General features: G+C 37.1%; 7 protein-coding genes across 7 annotated transcripts; 4 read left to right on the top strand and 3 right to left on the bottom strand.

Annotated features, from left to right (window-relative positions):
• Nucleotides 1–2,937: 2,937 nt before the first annotated feature.
• On the bottom strand, nucleotides 2,938–3,680 carry BESB_086010 (putative apocytochrome b; the record flags this gene model as incomplete). Its single annotated transcript, XM_029366934.1, has 2 exons — nucleotides 2,938–3,121; nucleotides 3,565–3,680. 2 exons carry the CDS (start codon nucleotides 3,678–3,680, stop codon nucleotides 2,938–2,940), a joined length of 300 nt encoding a protein of 99 aa, XP_029214802.1.
• Nucleotides 3,681–5,078: 1,398 nt separating this feature from the next.
• Nucleotides 5,079–5,573, top strand: BESB_086000 (uncharacterized protein; the record flags this gene model as incomplete). The annotated part of the gene is made up of 1 exon (XM_029366933.1): nucleotides 5,079–5,573. The coding sequence occupies one exon, from the start codon at nucleotides 5,079–5,081 to the stop codon at nucleotides 5,571–5,573; it is 495 nt and encodes a 164-aa protein (XP_029214801.1).
• Nucleotides 5,574–6,379: 806 nt separating this feature from the next.
• BESB_085990 (cytochrome b) lies at nucleotides 6,380–9,527 on the bottom strand (the record flags this gene model as incomplete). The annotated part of the gene is made up of 3 exons (XM_029366932.1): nucleotides 6,380–7,128; nucleotides 8,788–9,283; nucleotides 9,525–9,527. 3 exons carry the CDS (start codon nucleotides 9,525–9,527, stop codon nucleotides 6,380–6,382), a joined length of 1,248 nt encoding a protein of 415 aa, XP_029214800.1.
• Nucleotides 9,528–11,500: 1,973 nt separating this feature from the next.
• On the top strand, nucleotides 11,501–12,580 carry BESB_085980 (cytochrome b; the record flags this gene model as incomplete). Its single annotated transcript, XM_029366931.1, has 1 exon — nucleotides 11,501–12,580. One exon carries the CDS (start codon nucleotides 11,501–11,503, stop codon nucleotides 12,578–12,580), a length of 1,080 nt encoding a protein of 359 aa, XP_029214799.1.
• Nucleotides 12,581–14,086: 1,506 nt separating this feature from the next.
• On the bottom strand, nucleotides 14,087–14,446 carry BESB_085970 (uncharacterized protein; the record flags this gene model as incomplete). The annotated part of the gene is made up of 1 exon (XM_029366930.1): nucleotides 14,087–14,446. The coding sequence occupies one exon, from the start codon at nucleotides 14,444–14,446 to the stop codon at nucleotides 14,087–14,089; it is 360 nt and encodes a 119-aa protein (XP_029214798.1).
• A 695-nt stretch (nucleotides 14,447–15,141) lies between these two features.
• BESB_085960 (cytochrome c oxidase subunit iii subfamily protein) lies at nucleotides 15,142–15,555 on the top strand (the record flags this gene model as incomplete). Its single annotated transcript, XM_029366929.1, has 1 exon — nucleotides 15,142–15,555. One exon carries the CDS (start codon nucleotides 15,142–15,144, stop codon nucleotides 15,553–15,555), a length of 414 nt encoding a protein of 137 aa, XP_029214797.1.
• Nucleotides 15,556–15,640: 85 nt separating this feature from the next.
• Nucleotides 15,641–16,187, top strand: BESB_085950 (cytochrome b; the record flags this gene model as incomplete). Its single annotated transcript, XM_029366928.1, has 2 exons — nucleotides 15,641–15,679; nucleotides 15,744–16,187. 2 exons carry the CDS (start codon nucleotides 15,641–15,643, stop codon nucleotides 16,185–16,187), a joined length of 483 nt encoding a protein of 160 aa, XP_029214796.1.
• Nucleotides 16,188–16,835: the final 648 nt, after the last annotated feature.

Raw genomic sequence — 16,835 nt, 5'->3', positions numbered from 1 at the left:
GGTAACTGTTTGTTTAAATAGCGGTTAACCTTTCCTTTTCCTTACGTACTCAGGGCATGCAATACCAATCAGATAACAACTGAAGCTAGACTCCATGTTACACTTACTAAAATGGGATTCCTAGGTTGATATAAACTACCTTTTTGGGAGTATATACTACGAGTTGGACTACTGGTTTAGATCTTGAAGGTCTTTGTTTACCGGATCCAAGTTCTCTTGTGCTTTTCATGACCATCATGTTAAGTGCATTAGCAGAGCATAGTTAAGATGATAACTATTGTGGATATAGAACCAATTGAACACCATGTATTAATATAACAAAGATAATCAGGGTAATCTGGTATCCTTCTTGGCATAACGTTGAAACCAAGTATATGCATAGGGATGAAAATTAATAAGATACTACCTAAGAAGACTACAAACCAGATGCTTAAATATGGAGAAGCACCGGTATTTACATGGAATAGATTTACAGTATCTCCGAACATATCTCTGCTATAGAAGATAAAGCCACATATAGTAGCTAGTACTGCACCAAGAGATAATACGAAATGGAAATGAGCTACAATATAGTAATGTATCATGTAGGGCAATATCCATACCAGCGTTACCCACTAACTACACCTGTAGTACCACCTAGAGTAAACAATAGGATAAAACTAAGAGCAGCCCATAGATCTACAGTTCTTGTAGTTGTATGGCTAGCCATATAGGTACCTAACCAGTTGAAAATCTTAGTACCGGTAGGAATTGCAATCATAATAGTCATAGCAGAGAAATAAGCTCTGGTATCTACCTCTAGACCGACTGTCATCATATGATGTGCCCATACTAAGGAACCTAGAATAGAAATACAACCCATAGCTAAGATCATAGATTGTCCACCGAAGACAGATCTAGCAGCATACATAGATAATGTCTGCGAGACTACACCAAAAGCAGGTAAAATTAGAATGTATACCTCTGGATGTCCGAAGAACCAGAATAGATGTTGATAAAGTACACTAATCAACCAGAATACATAGAATCATAAAAATTCAGTGTTTACGTGTAGATCAAGAAGGATCATAACGTAATCCACCAGTAAGAATAGGTAGAGTGAAGACTAACATAAGGGCAGTAAATATGATAGCCCAGATATATAGAATATAGTTCTTAGCACCAGCATTAGAACCCATGAAGACGCAAGTACCAAGGAAGTTAATAGAACTTAAAATATACTAATTCCTAGTACTGCAAGACCTCCGATAATCCAATCAGTTGCCTCTGGATTTAACACCATCAAGCTAGTAACTTAGTGAGGATACATTGTCCAACCAAGACCACTACCCAAACATCGGAACAAATACTGTTGAGTTAACAACAACATGAACCTAATGGTACTAGAAAATAGGAGATCGCGTTAGTTCTTGGGAAAACGACTTCCGAACCACCAATATATATTGGTACAAAGAAGTTACCATATCCTCCGTACAAAGCAAGGATTAAGAACACTAAAGTCATAGCTAGCCATCTATCGTTATTATCCAATTATAAGTAGCTATACGTCTCTGTACAAATGATCCCGATCCAGACTGTATAACTCAAATCGAATAAACAAAGACATTATAGTTCTAATGAAATACTGAAGATGACTCGGTTATGAGATACAGACAACCAAGTTCTTTATGATTGCAGTACACCACACCCACTGGACTGCTTAAGACCAGCTAAAAGTGTTGGATTTCAACTATCCTATACTACATTAAGATTATTCCACATCGGTATGTTCTAGGCGTAATATATGGATTCTTGTTCTCATACTCATCTAACAGCGAGAGAAAACTCTACTGCAGATCTAGTCTAATAGTAGCATCGTACTTGGAGTTATCATCTCTGAGACAGAATATTTATCAGCTTTCTGGGAGTATAACTACGAGTTGGACTACTGGTTTAGATCTTGAAGGTCTTTGTATCCGGATCCAAGTTCTCTTGTGCTTTTTCATGACATCATGTTTAAGTATTAAGTATAGTGGTATCCAGCGTATATTGAAAAACCAACATTTGTATACAAGCTGTACGAATATCATGACATTCACTTTGGTAGTCGCCTTCTTAATGTTAGTCTGTACGGAATACACGGATCGGATTCTTGTTGGCCTGGCACCTGTTTAGTAACTGGATGAACGCTTTTTACGCCTGGTATGCATGGATAATACTCGACTCTTCTATAGTTTAACCGCTACTGCTGGGACTGTATATTATGTACTTACGGTAGTACTATCAAGCCTCTTCTTCTAATAGATTTACATGGAAAACCTAAAATTCGCATGTTTGATTGACATTTAGCCGCTAATATACAATCATCCAAGATATATTTTATCTATCGCAGGTTCGGTCTAATGTCCCGTTATACTATATAGATCACATGGCTTCTGTACTTTGAGATGCATGCTAACGGCGAGAAGGGAAGTGTGTTTCAAAGAAAAGGGATGTTTAGCCGGAAGTTAGCGTCTAAAATATATAACCGATAGTCTCAACTTAGATGCACAGATGGACATAATTAATCCTTGTACGTTTGTACCTACTTGACTCCTCAGTTTAAGCAGAACTGTAGTTTCTCGGTTACTAATTCAGCATAACAATAAAATTATGTCTCAGTGTTCACCATCGAATACCTTTGTTTCCAGACTACGTACCGATGGTATACTTTAGCACATATCAATCCTTAAATAGGATATTATTCCCAAACAACCGGATCGTGTTGGCTAGGTGAACTAATCACGTTCATATAATACAATTCAGTGAAAGCTCTTTTGATTTCCATGAACGGAGTTAACATATTAGATTCTCTTCGCTCCATGGTATTTAGTAAGTTAACATTGAAACGTATCCAGTGTAAAGTTTGAACGTAATCCAGCTTTACCTTCTATGTTGTTATGTTAACCAAATAATGTTTCATCGTTGTTGATATTTCATATGACATGTTGATAACATAAATACTAACAAACCACCGGTTTTGGATGGGATTACTTTTAACACCGCATAATATGCTAAAAAGTACCATTCAGGTACGATATGAAGCGGAGTTACAAACCGGTTCACTGGTATGGAGTTATCTGGGTGCGATAATTCGACATAGCTGTGATGTTAAGGAGCATAGGAGATGCTACACGCCTTAATTGGTACTGCATTGAATATAATTATCGTACAACGCACTCAGCTAGTTATTGAAACACACTTCCTTCTCGCCGTTAGCATGATCTCAAAGTACCAGAAGCCATGTGATCTATATAGTATAACGGGACATTAGACCGAACCTGCGATAGATAAATATATCTTGGATGATTGTAATATTAGCGGCTAAATGTCAATCAAACATGCGAATTTTAGGTTTTCCATGAAATCTATTTGGAAGAAGAGGCTTGATAGTACTACCGTAAGTACATAATATACAGTCCCAGCAGTAGCGGTTAAACTATAGAAGAGTCGAGTATTATCCATGCATACCAGGCGTAAAAAAGCGTTCATCCAGTTACTAAACAGGTGCCAGGCCAACAAGAATCCGATCCGTGTATTCCGTACAGACTAACATTAAGAAGGCGACTACCAAAGTGAATGTCATGATATTCGTACAGCTTGTATACAAATGTTGGTTTTTCAAATATACGCTGGATACCACTATACTTAATGCAGAGCATAGTTAAGATGATAACTATTGTGGATATAGAACCAATTGAACACCATGTATTAATATAACAAAGATAATCAGGGTAATCTGGTATCCTTCTTGGCATAACGTTGAAACCAAGTATATGCATAGGGATGAAAATTAATAAGATACTACCTAAGAAGACTACAAACCAGATGCTTAAATATGGAGAAGCACCGGTATTTACATGGAATAGATTTACAGTATCTCCGAACATATCTCTGCTATAGAAGATAAAGCCACATATAGTAGCTAGTACTGCACCAAGAGATAATACGAAATGGAAATGAGCTACAATATAGTATGTATCATGTAGGGCAATATCCATACCAGCGTTACCCATAACTACACCTGTAGTACCACCTAGAGTAAACAATAGGATAAAACTAAGAGCAGCCCATAGATCTACAGTTCTTGTAGTTGTATGGCTAGCCATATAGGTACCTAACCAGTTGAAAATCTTAGTACCGGTAGGAATTGCAATCATAATAGTCATAGCAGAGAAATAAGCTCTGGTATCTACCTCTAGACCGACTGTCATCATATGATGTGCCCATACTAAGGAACCTAGAATAGAAATACAACCCATAGCTAAGATCATAGATTGTCCACCGAAGACAGATCTAGCAGCATACATAGATAATGTCTGCGAGACTACACCAAAAGCAGGTAAAATTAGAATGTATACCTCTGGATGTCCGAAGAACCAGAATAGATGTTGATAAAGTACACTATCACCAGAATACATAGAATCATAAAATTCAGTGTTTACGTGTAGATCAAGAAGGATCATAACTAATCCACCAGTAAGAATAGGTAGAGTGAAGACTAACATAAGGGCAGTAAATATGATAGCCCAGATATATAGAATATAGTTCTTAGCACCAGCATTAGAACCCATGAAGACGCAAGTACCAAGGAAGTTAATAGAACTTAAAATACTACTAATTCCTAGTACTGCAAGACCTCCGATAATCCAATCAGTTGCCTCTGGATTTAACACCATCAAGCTAGTACTTAGTGGAGGATACATTGTCCAACCAAGACCACTACCAAACTCGGAACAAATACTTTGAGTTAACAACACAGAACCTAATGGTACTAGAAAATAGGAGATCGCGTTAGTTCTTGGGAAAACGACTTCCGAACCACCAATATATATTGGTACAAAGAAGTTACCATATCCTCCGTACAAAGCAGGCATTAAGAACATAAAGATCATAGCTAGGCCATGTATCGTTATTATCACATTATAAGTAGCTATCGTCTCTGTACAAATGATCCGCGATCCAGAACTGTATAACTCAAATCGAATAAACAAAGACATTATAGTTCCTAGAATACTGAAGATGACTCCGGTTATGAGATACAGACAACCAAGTTCTTTATGATTGCAGTACACCACCACCCCACTGGACTGCTTAAGACAGCTAAAAGTGTTGGATTTCAATATCCTACTACATTAAGATTATTCCACATCGGTTATGTTCTAGGCGTAATATATGGATTCTTGTTCTCACTCATCTTAACAGCGAGAGAAAACTACTACTCAGATGCTAGTCTAATCAGTAGCATCGTACTTGGAGTTATCATCTCTGAGACAGGATTATTTATCAGCTTTTTCTGGGGAGTATATACTACGAGTTGGACTACTGGTTTAGATCTTGAAGGTCTTTGTTTACCGGATCCAAGTTCTCTTGTGCTTTTCATGACCATCATGTTAAGTGCATTAAGTATAGTGGTATCCAGCGTATATTTGAAAAACCAACATTTGTATACAAGCTGTACGAATATCATGACATTCACTTTGGTAGTCGCCTTCTTAATGTTAGTCTGTACGGAATACACGGATCGGATTCTTGTTGGCCTGGCACCTGTTTAGTAACTGGATGAACGCTTTTTACGCCTGGTATGCATGGATAATACTCGACTCTTCTATAGTTTAACCGCTACTGCTGGGACTGTATATTATGTACTTACGGTAGTACTATCAAGCCTCTTCTTCCAAATAGATTTCATGGAAAACCTAAAATTCGCATGTTTGATTGACATTTAGCCGCTAATATACAATCATCCAAGATATATTTATCTATCGCAGGTTCGGTCTAATGTCCCGTTATACTATATAGATCACATGGCTTCTGGTACTTTGAGATCATGCTAACGGCGAGAAGGGAAGTGTGTTTCAAAGAAAAGGGATGTTTAGCCGGGAAGTTAGCGTCTAAAATATATAACCGATAGTCTCAACTTAGATGCACAGATGGACATAATTAATCCTTGTACGGTTTGTACCTACTTGACTCCTCAGTTTAAGCAGAACTGTAGTTTCTCGGGACTAAAGTCAGCATAATCAATAAAAAGGTTTGTTCAGCCACTGGTTCACCATCAACTACCTTGTTTCGACTTCGTACCGACTGTGTTATTGTAGCACATATCAATCCCTTAAATAGGGATATTATTCCCAAACAACCGGATCGTGTTGGCTAGGTGAACTAATCACGTTTCATAAATACAATCAGTGAAAGCTCTTTTGATTTCCATGAACGGAGTTACATATTAGATTCTCTTCGCTCCCATGGTATTTAGTAAGTTAACATTGAAACGTATCCAGTGTAAAGTTTGAACGTAATCCAGCTTTACCTTCTATGTTGTTATGTTAACCAAATAAGTTTCATCGTTGTTGATATTTCATTGACATGTTGATAACATAAATACTAACAAACCACCGGTTTTGGATGGGATTACTTTTAACACCGCATAATATGCTAAAAAGTACCATTCAGGTACGATATGAAGCGGAGTTACAAACCGGTTCACTGGTATGGAGTTATCTGGGTGCGATAATTCAATCAAACCAAAAGCCGTTTGTAAGAAAATTAAACCAATTAGATAGGATAGACATTTAGCATCGGTCATTAACATATGAGGATAGAAGGCTACTTTAAGTGCGGAATCAATACCTGCAGGGTTACTAGAACCATTTAAATGTAAATAGAAGATGTGTAATACAATTAGAATGCAACCTACAAAAGGTAATATAAAGTGCAATACAAAGAATCGTTTTAATGTTACATCAGATACATAGTATCCACCGAGTAACCAAGGTACTAAATATGGTATTGGAGAAAGGAGATTAGTAATGACTGTAGCACCCCAGAAACTCATCTGTCCCCATGGTAGTACATAACCGAGGAAAGCAGTGGCTATAGTAAGTAGATATAAAACTAAACCAGACATCCAAGCAGTAGTTAAATAACTATAGCTGGAGTTATACATACCTCGAGACATGTGTATTAAGATACACAAGAAGACGAAAGAAGCAGTTGTTGCATGCAACATCCTAAATTCCCATCCTGCTGCTACCTCTCTAACTAGATGTTGAACACTAGCAAATGCACAAGATGCTTCAGAAGTATATCGGAACGCTAAAGTGATACCTGTAATTATTTGGAGTACAAAGGTAATTGCAACTAAGAAACCAAAGTTATAAGATGAATTTAGATTGAGAGCACACCGATAAAAGACGAGGTGTGCCCGGAATAGACTCATGGAAATTTGGTGTGTTCTCGAAACCATGCTAGCACAATAGAACTTCGTTAAATAACTACATATTAAAATGAGCGCATGTAAACTAGTCTTAAACACACCGCTCGTCACGTAACAAATCTCAAATCGTACTGTAGATTTTATATATGTACCGTAACTATAACCATGGTGACATCCAATGTTCACGCTCAATCTTACCATACATAGTACTTTTATGATCCCAGGCTGGTTTAATAAGTCAAAGTTTAGCCGGGAAGTTAGCGTCTAAAATATATAACCGATAGTCTCAACTTAGATGCACAGATGGACATAATTAATCCTTGTACGGTTTGTACCTACTTGACTCCTCAGTTTAAGTTAAGGAGTCCTTTGTTTACAGCTTGTACCGTTACTTTCAGGAGCATACCGTTAAATTCGATGATCTTATGTGTTCACTCAAATCGAATAAACAAAGACATTATAGTTCCTAGAATACTGAAGATGACTCCGGTTATGAGATACAGACAACCAAGTTCTTTATGATTGCAGTACACCACCACCCCACTGGACTGCTTAAGACAGCTAAAAGTGTTGGATTTCAATATCACGGTAATCATGTTTGCTTGGAAGCTGTAGTCATTATAACTATTGATTTAGTATAAGCATAGAACCAATCCGGTAGTAAGATATACGATAGTAGCTAATCTACCATATAAGATATAAGTCGCTTGTGGAATAGCACTACCAATAATAATCAAGAAGATCATACTGTATACCCAAATAATTACCCATCCACTGACTACATTTCGAGTCATAAAATGTTGTCGTATCAACATTCGAGTATTCAAAGCTCGAATTTCAGATAAAAGAGCTAAGTTAATGAGAGAGGACATAAATACTAACAAACCACCGGTTTTGGATGGGATTACTTTTAACACCGCATAATATGCTAAAAAGTACCATTCAGGTACGATATGAAGCGGAGTTACAAACCGGTTCACTGGTATGGAGTTATCTGGGTGCGATAATTCAATCAAACAAAAGCCGTTTGTAAGAAAATTAAACCAATTAGATAATATGGTAGATAGGGAACAAACTGTCTCCAGACGTTCTTAACCCAGCTCACGTATTACATCTGACGGTGAACTAGCGTTCCTAACTGAATCTTGTTCAATAACAAGGGAGTAATGAGCCGACATGGAGGTGCTGATACAATCCGAGGATTAGAACTCCCAATATTATCTGACCTGTTATCCCCGGCGTACCTTACGACCGTTATATGATTTAGAGATAGAATGTAATGTGGATTAATATCCACATGGTTTCTACAAAGTGTAGATATAAAATAGTGAATGGTTCTGTAAAGATCTTGCATAACATACCTTTAGATTTGCTTAGCATTATAGAGCTTGTAGGCATGTAAGTAACTAAAGAACTATAGATACTTTGAGTGAAGAATACAAGGATAGCTCCAACAATAACATGGCTAAAATGTATACCAGTTAAGATGAAAAGTCCATTACCAAATGCATTATCATTAATATAAAGAGATAGTCCTAAGTATTCCGTACAGACTAACATTAAGAAGGCGACTACCAAAGTGAATGTCATGATATTCGTACAGCTTGTATACAAATGTTGGTTTTTCAAATATACGCTGGATACCACTATACTTAATGCACTTAACATGATGGTCATGAAAAGCACAAGAGAACTTGGATCCGGTAAACAAAGACCTTCAAGATCTAAACCAGTAGTCCAACTCGTAGTATATACTCCCCAGAAAAAGCTGATAAATAATCCTGTCTCAGAGATGATAACTCCAAGTACGATGCTACTGATTAGACTAGCATCTGAGTAGTAGTTTTCTCTCGCTGTTAAGATGAGTGAGAACAAGAATCCATATATTACGCCTAGAACATAACCGATGTGGAATAATCTTAATGTAGTAGGATATTGAAATCCAACACTTTTAGCTGTCTTAAGCAGTCCAGTGGGGTGGTGGTGTACTGCAATCATAAAGAACTTGGTTGTCTGTATCTCATAACCGGAGTCATCTTCAGTATTCTAGGAACTATAATGTCTTTGTTTATTCGATTTGAGTTATACAGTTCTGGATCGCGGATCATTTGTACAGAGACGATAGCTACTTATAATGTGATAATAACGATACATGGCCTAGCTATGATCTTTATGTTCTTAATGCCTGCTTTGTACGGAGGATATGGTAACTTCTTTGTACCAATATATATTGGTGGTTCGGAAGTCGTTTTCCCAAGAACTAACGCGATCTCCTATTTTCTAGTACCATTAGGTTCTGTGTTGTTAACTCAAAGTATTTGTTCCGAGTTTGGTAGTGGTCTTGGTTGGACAATGTATCCTCCACTAAGTACTAGCTTGATGGTGTTAAATCCAGAGGCAACTGATTGGATTATCGGAGGTCTTGCAGTACTAGGAATTAGTAGTATTTTAAGTTCTATTAACTTCCTTGGTACTTGCGTCTTCATGGGTTCTAATGCTGGTGCTAAGAACTATATTCTATATATCTGGGCTATCATATTTACTGCCCTTATGTTAGTCTTCACTCTACCTATTCTTACTGGTGGATTAGTTATGATCCTTCTTGATCTACACGTAAACACTGAATTTTATGATTCTATGTATTCTGGTGATAGTGTACTTTATCAACATCTATTCTGGTTCTTCGGACATCCAGAGGTATACATTCTAATTTTACCTGCTTTTGGTGTAGTCTCGCAGACATTATCTATGTATGCTGCTAGATCTGTCTTCGGTGGACAATCTATGATCTTAGCTATGGGTTGTATTTCTATTCTAGGTTCCTTAGTATGGGCACATCATATGATGACAGTCGGTCTAGAGGTAGATACCAGAGCTTATTTCTCTGCTATGACTATTATGATTGCAATTCCTACCGGTACTAAGATTTTCAACTGGTTAGGTACCTATATGGCTAGCCATACAACTACAAGAACTGTAGATCTATGGGCTGCTCTTAGTTTTATCCTATTGTTTACTCTAGGTGGTACTACAGGTGTAGTTATGGGTAACGCTGGTATGGATATTGCCCTACATGATACATACTATATTGTAGCTCATTTCCATTTCGTATTATCTCTTGGTGCAGTACTAGCTACTATATGTGGCTTTATCTTCTATAGCAGAGATATGTTCGGAGATACTGTAAATCTATTCCATGTAAATACCGGTGCTTCTCCATATTTAAGCATCTGGTTTGTAGTCTTCTTAGGTAGTATCTTATTAATTTTCATCCCTATGCATATACTTGGTTTCAACGTTATGCCAAGAAGGATACCAGATTACCCTGATTATCTTTGTTATATTAATACATGGTGTTCAATTGGTTCTATATCCACAATAGTTATCATCTTAACTATGCTCTGCTAATGCACTTAACATGATGGTCATGAAAAGCACAAGAGAACTTGGATCCGGTAAACAAAGACCTTCAAGATCTAAACCAGTAGTCCAACTCGTAGTATATACTCCCCAGAAAAAGCTGATAAATAATCCTGTCTCAGAGATGATAACTCAAGTACGATGCTACTGATTAGACTAGCATCTGAGTAGTAGTTTTCTCTCGCTGTTAAGATGAGTGAGAACAAGAATCCATATATTACGCCTAGAACATAACCGATGTGGAATAATCTTAATGTAGTAGGATATTGAAATCCAACACTTTTAGCTGTCTTAAGCAGTCCAGTGGGGTGGTGGTGTACTGCAATCATAAAGAACTTGGTTGTCTGTATCTCATAACCGGAGTCATCTTCAGTATTCTAGGAACTATAATGTCTTTGTTTATTCGATTTGAGTGAACACATAAGATCATCGAATTTAACGGTATGCTCCTGAAAGTAAGGTACAAGCTGTAAACAAAGGACTCCTTAACTTAAACTGAGGAGTCAAGTAGGTACAAACCGTACAAGGATTAATTATGTCCATCTGTGCATCTAAGTTGAGACTATCGGTTATATATTTTAGACGCTAACTTCCCGGCTAAACTTTGACTTATTAAACCAGCCTGGGATCATAAAAGTACTATGTATGGTAAGATTGAGCGTGAACATTGGATGTCACCATGGTTATAGTTACGGTACATATATAAAATCTACAGTACGATTTGAGATTTGTTACGTGACGAGCGGTGTGTTTAAGACTAGTTTACATGCGCTCATTTTAATATGTAGTTATTTAACGAAGTTCTATTGTGCTAGCATGGTTTCGAGAACACACCAAATTTCCATGAGTCTATTCCGGGCACACCTCGTCTTTTATCGGTGTGCTCTCAATCTAAATTCATCTTATAACTTTGGTTTCTTAGTTGCAATTACCTTTGTACTCCAAATAATTACAGGTATCACTTTAGCGTTCCGATATACTTCTGAAGCATCTTGTGCATTTGCTAGTGTTCAACATCTAGTTAGAGAGGTAGCAGCAGGATGGGAATTTAGGATGTTGCATGCAACAACTGCTTCTTTCGTCTTCTTGTGTATCTTAATACACATGTCTCGAGGTATGTATAACTCCAGCTATAGTTATTTAACTACTGCTTGGATGTCTGGTTTAGTTTTATATCTACTTACTATAGCCACTGCTTTCCTCGGTTATGTACTACCATGGGGACAGATGAGTTTCTGGGGTGCTACAGTCATTACTAATCTCCTTTCTCCAATACCATATTTAGTACCTTGGTTACTCGGTGGATACTATGTATCTGATGTAACATTAAAACGATTCTTTGTATTGCACTTTATATTACCTTTTGTAGGTTGCATTCTAATTGTATTACACATCTTCTATTTACATTTAAATGGTTCTAGTAACCCTGCAGGTATTGATTCCGCACTTAAAGTAGCCTTCTATCCTCATATGTTAATGACCGATGCTAAATGTCTATCCTATCTAATTGGTTTAATTTTCTTACAAACGGCTTTTGGTTTGATTGAATTATCGCACCCAGATAACTCCATACCAGTGAACCGGTTTGTAACTCCGCTTCATATCGTACCTGAATGGTACTTTTTAGCATATTATGCGGTGTTAAAAGTAATCCCATCCAAAACCGGTGGTTTGTTAGTATTTATGTCCTCTCTCATTAACTTAGCTCTTTTATCTGAAATTCGAGCTTTGAATACTCGAATGTTGATACGACAACATTTTATGACTCGAAATGTAGTCAGTGGATGGGTAATTATTTGGGTATACAGTATGATCTTCTTGATTATTATTGGTAGTGCTATTCCACAAGCGACTTATATCTTATATGGTAGATTAGCTACTATCGTATATCTTACTACCGGATTGGTTCTATGCTTATACTAAATCAATAGTTATAATGACTACAGCTTCCAAGCAAACATGATTACCGTGATATTGAAATCCAACACTTTTAGCTGTCTTAAGCAGTCCAGTGGGGTGGTGGTGTACTGCAATCATAAAGAACTTGGTTGTCTGTATCTCATAACCGGAGTCATCTTCAGTATTCTAGGAACTATAATGTCTTTGTTTATTCGATTTGAGTTATACAGTTCTGGATCGCGGATCATTTGTACAGAGACGATAGCTACTTATAATGTGATAATAACGATACATGGCCTAGCTATGATCTTTATGTTCTTAATGCCTGCTTTGTACGGAGGATATGGTAACTTCTTTGTACCAATATATATTGGTGGTTCGGAAGTCGTTTTCCCAAGAACTAACGCGATCTCCTATTTTCTAGTACCATTAGGTTCTGTGTTGTTAACTCAAAGTATTTGTTCCGAGTTTGGTAGTGGTCTTGGTTGGACAATGTATCCTCCACTAAGTACTAGCTTGATGGTGTTAAATCCAGAGGCAACTGATTGGATTATCGGAGGTCTTGCAGTACTAGGAATTAGTAGTATTTTAAGTTCTATTAACTTCCTTGGTACTTGCGTCTTCATGGGTTCTAATGCTGGTGCTAAGAACTATATTCTATATATCTGGGCTATCATATTTACTGCCCTTATGTTAGTCTTCACTCTACCTATTCTTACTGGTGGATTAGTTATGATCCTTCTTGATCTACACGTAAACACTGAATTTTATGATTCTATGTATTCTGGTGATAGTGTACTTTATCAACATCTATTCTGGTTCTTCGGACATCCAGAGGTATACATTCTAATTTTACCTGCTTTTGGTGTAGTCTCGCAGACATTATCTATGTATGCTGCTAGATCTGTCTTCGGTGGACAATCTATGATCTTAGCTATGGGTTGTATTTCTATTCTAGGTTCCTTAGTATGGGCACATCATATGATGACAGTCGGTCTAGAGGTAGATACCAGAGCTTATTTCTCTGCTATGACTATTATGATTGCAATTCCTACCGGTACTAAGATTTTCAACTGGTTAGGTACCTATATGGCTAGCCATACAACTACAAGAACTGTAGATCTATGGGCTGCTCTTAGTTTTATCCTATTGTTTACTCTAGGTGGTACTACAGGTGTAGTTATGGGTAACGCTGGTATGGATATTGCCCTACATGATACATACTATATTGTAGCTCATTTCCATTTCGTATTATCTCTTGGTGCAGTACTAGCTACTATATGTGGCTTTATCTTCTATAGCAGAGATATGTTCGGAGATACTGTAAATCTATTCCATGTAAATACCGGTGCTTCTCCATATTTAAGCATCTGGTTTGTAGTCTTCTTAGGTAGTATCTTATTAATTTTCATCCCTATGCATATACTTGGTTTCAACGTTATGCCAAGAAGGATACCAGATTACCCTGATTATCTTTGTTATATTAATACATGGTGTTCAATTGGTTCTATATCCACAATAGTTATCATCTTAACTATGCTCTGCTAATGCACTTAACATGATGGTCATGAAAAGCACAAGAGAACTTGGATCCGGTAAACAAAGACCTTCAAGATCTAAACCAGTAGTCCAACTCGTAGTATATACTCCCCAGAAAAAGCTGATAAATAATCCTGTCTCAGAGATGATAACTCCAAGTACGATGCTACTGATTAGACTAGCATCTGAGTAGTAGTTTTCTCTCGCTGTTAAGATGAGTGAGAACAAGAATCCATATATTACGCCTAGAACATAACCGATGTGGAATAATCTTAATGTAGTAGGATATTGAAATCCAACACTTTTAGCTGTCTTAAGCAGTCCAGTGGGGTGGTGGTGTACTGCAATCATAAAGAACTTGGTTGTCTGTATCTCATAACCGGAGTCATCTTCAGTATTCTAGGAACTATAATGTCTTTGTTTATTCGATTTGAGTTATACAGTTCTGGATCGCGGATCATTTGTACAGAGACGATAGCTACTTAATAAATGTGATAATAACGATACATGGCCTAGCTATGATCTTTATGTTCTTAATGCCTGCTTTGTACGGAGGATATGGTAACTTCTTTGTACCAATATATATTGGTGGTTCGGAAGTCGTTTTCCCAAGAACTAACGCGATCTCCTATTTTCTAGTACCATTAGTGAACTCTTTTGGTCTGATCCTAAAGTACGCAGTGAGCTAACTAGATACAAGGAACTTGACAAGCATTAATAGATTTATATAAACGACAAGGACATGAGTCTACTGGATTTTATAATACAGGGTTGAACTGTGGGTTAGTTTCAATGCCCAAGGCAGAGCACTGGATTGGATACCCAGGGAACTGTGCTCCCATTAATAAGAATCATATTCTAAGTCACCAGGCATGCAATACCAATCAGATAACAACTGAAGCTAGACTCCATGTTACACTTACTAAAATGGGATTCCTAGGTTGATATAAACTACCTTTTTCTGGGGAGTATATACTACGAGTTGGACTACTGGTTTAGATCTTGAAGGTCTTTGTTTACCGGATCCAAGTTCTCTTGTGCTTTTCATGACCATCATGTTAAGTGCATTAAGTATAGTGGTATCCAGCGTATATTTGAAAAACCAACATTTGTATACAAGCTGTACGAATATCATGACATTCACTTTGGTAGTCGCCTTCTTAATGTTAGTCTGTACGGAATACTTAGGACTATCTCTTTATATTAATGATAATGCATTTGGTAATGGACTTTTCATCTTAACTGGTATACATTTTAGCCATGTTATTGTTGGAGCTATCCTTGTATTCTTCACTCAAAGTATCTATAGTTCTTTAGTTACTTACATGCCTACAAGCTCTATAATGCTAAGCAAATCTAAAGGTATGTTATGCAAGATCTTTACAGAACCATTCACTATTTTATATCTACACTTTGTAGAAACCATGTGGATATTAATCCACATTACATTCTATCTCTAAATCATATAACGGTCGTAAGGTACGCCGGGGATAACAGGTCAGATAATATTGGGAGTTCTAATCCTCGGATTGTATCAGCACCTCCATGTCGGCTCATTACTCCCTTGTTATTGAACAAGATTCAGTTAGGAACGCTAGTTCACCGTCAGATGTAATACGTGAGCTGGGTTAAGAACGTCTGGAGACAGTTTGTTCCCTATCTACCATATTATCTAATTGGTTTAATTTTCTTACAAACGGCTTTTGGTTTGATTGAATTATCGCACCCAGATAACTCCATACCAGTGAACCGGTTTGTAACTCCGCTTCATATCGTACCTGAATGGTACTTTTTAGCATATTATGCGGTGTTAAAAGTAATCCCATCCAAAACCGGTGGTTTGTTAGTATTTATGTCCTCTCTCATTAACTTAGCTCTTTTATCTGAAATTCGAGCTTTGAATACTCGAATGTTGATACGACAACATTTTATGACTCGAAATGTAGTCAGTGGATGGGTAATTATTTGGGTATACAGTATGATCTTCTTGATTATTATTGGTAGTGCTATTCCACAAGCGACTTATATCTTATATGGTAGATTAGCTACTATCGTATATCTTACTACCGGATTGGTTCTATGCTTATACTAAATCAATAGTTATAATGACTACAGCTTCCAAGCAAACATGATTACCGTGATATTGAAATCCAACACTTTTAGCTGTCTTAAGCAGTCCAGTGGGGTGGTGGTGTACTGCAATCATAAAGAACTTGGTTGTCTGTATCTCATAACCGGAGTCATCTTCAGTATTCTAGGAACTATAATGTCTTTGTTTATTCGATTTGAGTTATACAGTTCTGGATCGCGGATCATTTGTACAGAGACGATAGCTACTTATAATGTGATAATAACGATACATGGCCTAGCTATGATCTTTATGTTCTTAATGCCTGCTTTGTACGGAGGATATGGTAACTTCTTTGTACCAATATATATTGGTGGTTCGGAAGTCGTTTTCCCAAGAACTAACGCGATCTCCTATTTTCTAGTACCATTAGGTTCTGTGTTGTTAACTCAAAGTATTTGTTCCGAGTTTGGTAGTGGTCTTGGTTGGACAATGTATCCTCCACTAAGTACTAGCTTGATGGTGTTAAATCCAGAGGCAACTGATTGGATTATCGGAGTCTTGCAGTACTAGGAATTAGTAGTATTTTAAGTTCTATTAACTTCCTTGGTACTTGCGTCTTCATGGGTTCTAATGCTGGTGCTAAGAACTATATTCTATATATCTGGGCTA

The sequence above is a fragment of the Besnoitia besnoiti genome (assembly GCF_002563875.1).
Source record: "Besnoitia besnoiti strain Bb-Ger1 chromosome Unknown contig00092, whole genome shotgun sequence".
Taxonomy (NCBI): Eukaryota; Apicomplexa; class Conoidasida; order Eucoccidiorida; family Sarcocystidae; genus Besnoitia; species Besnoitia besnoiti.
The sequence above is the reverse complement of the archived record's forward strand: the minus strand, read 5'-3'. Positions and strand labels throughout refer to the sequence as shown.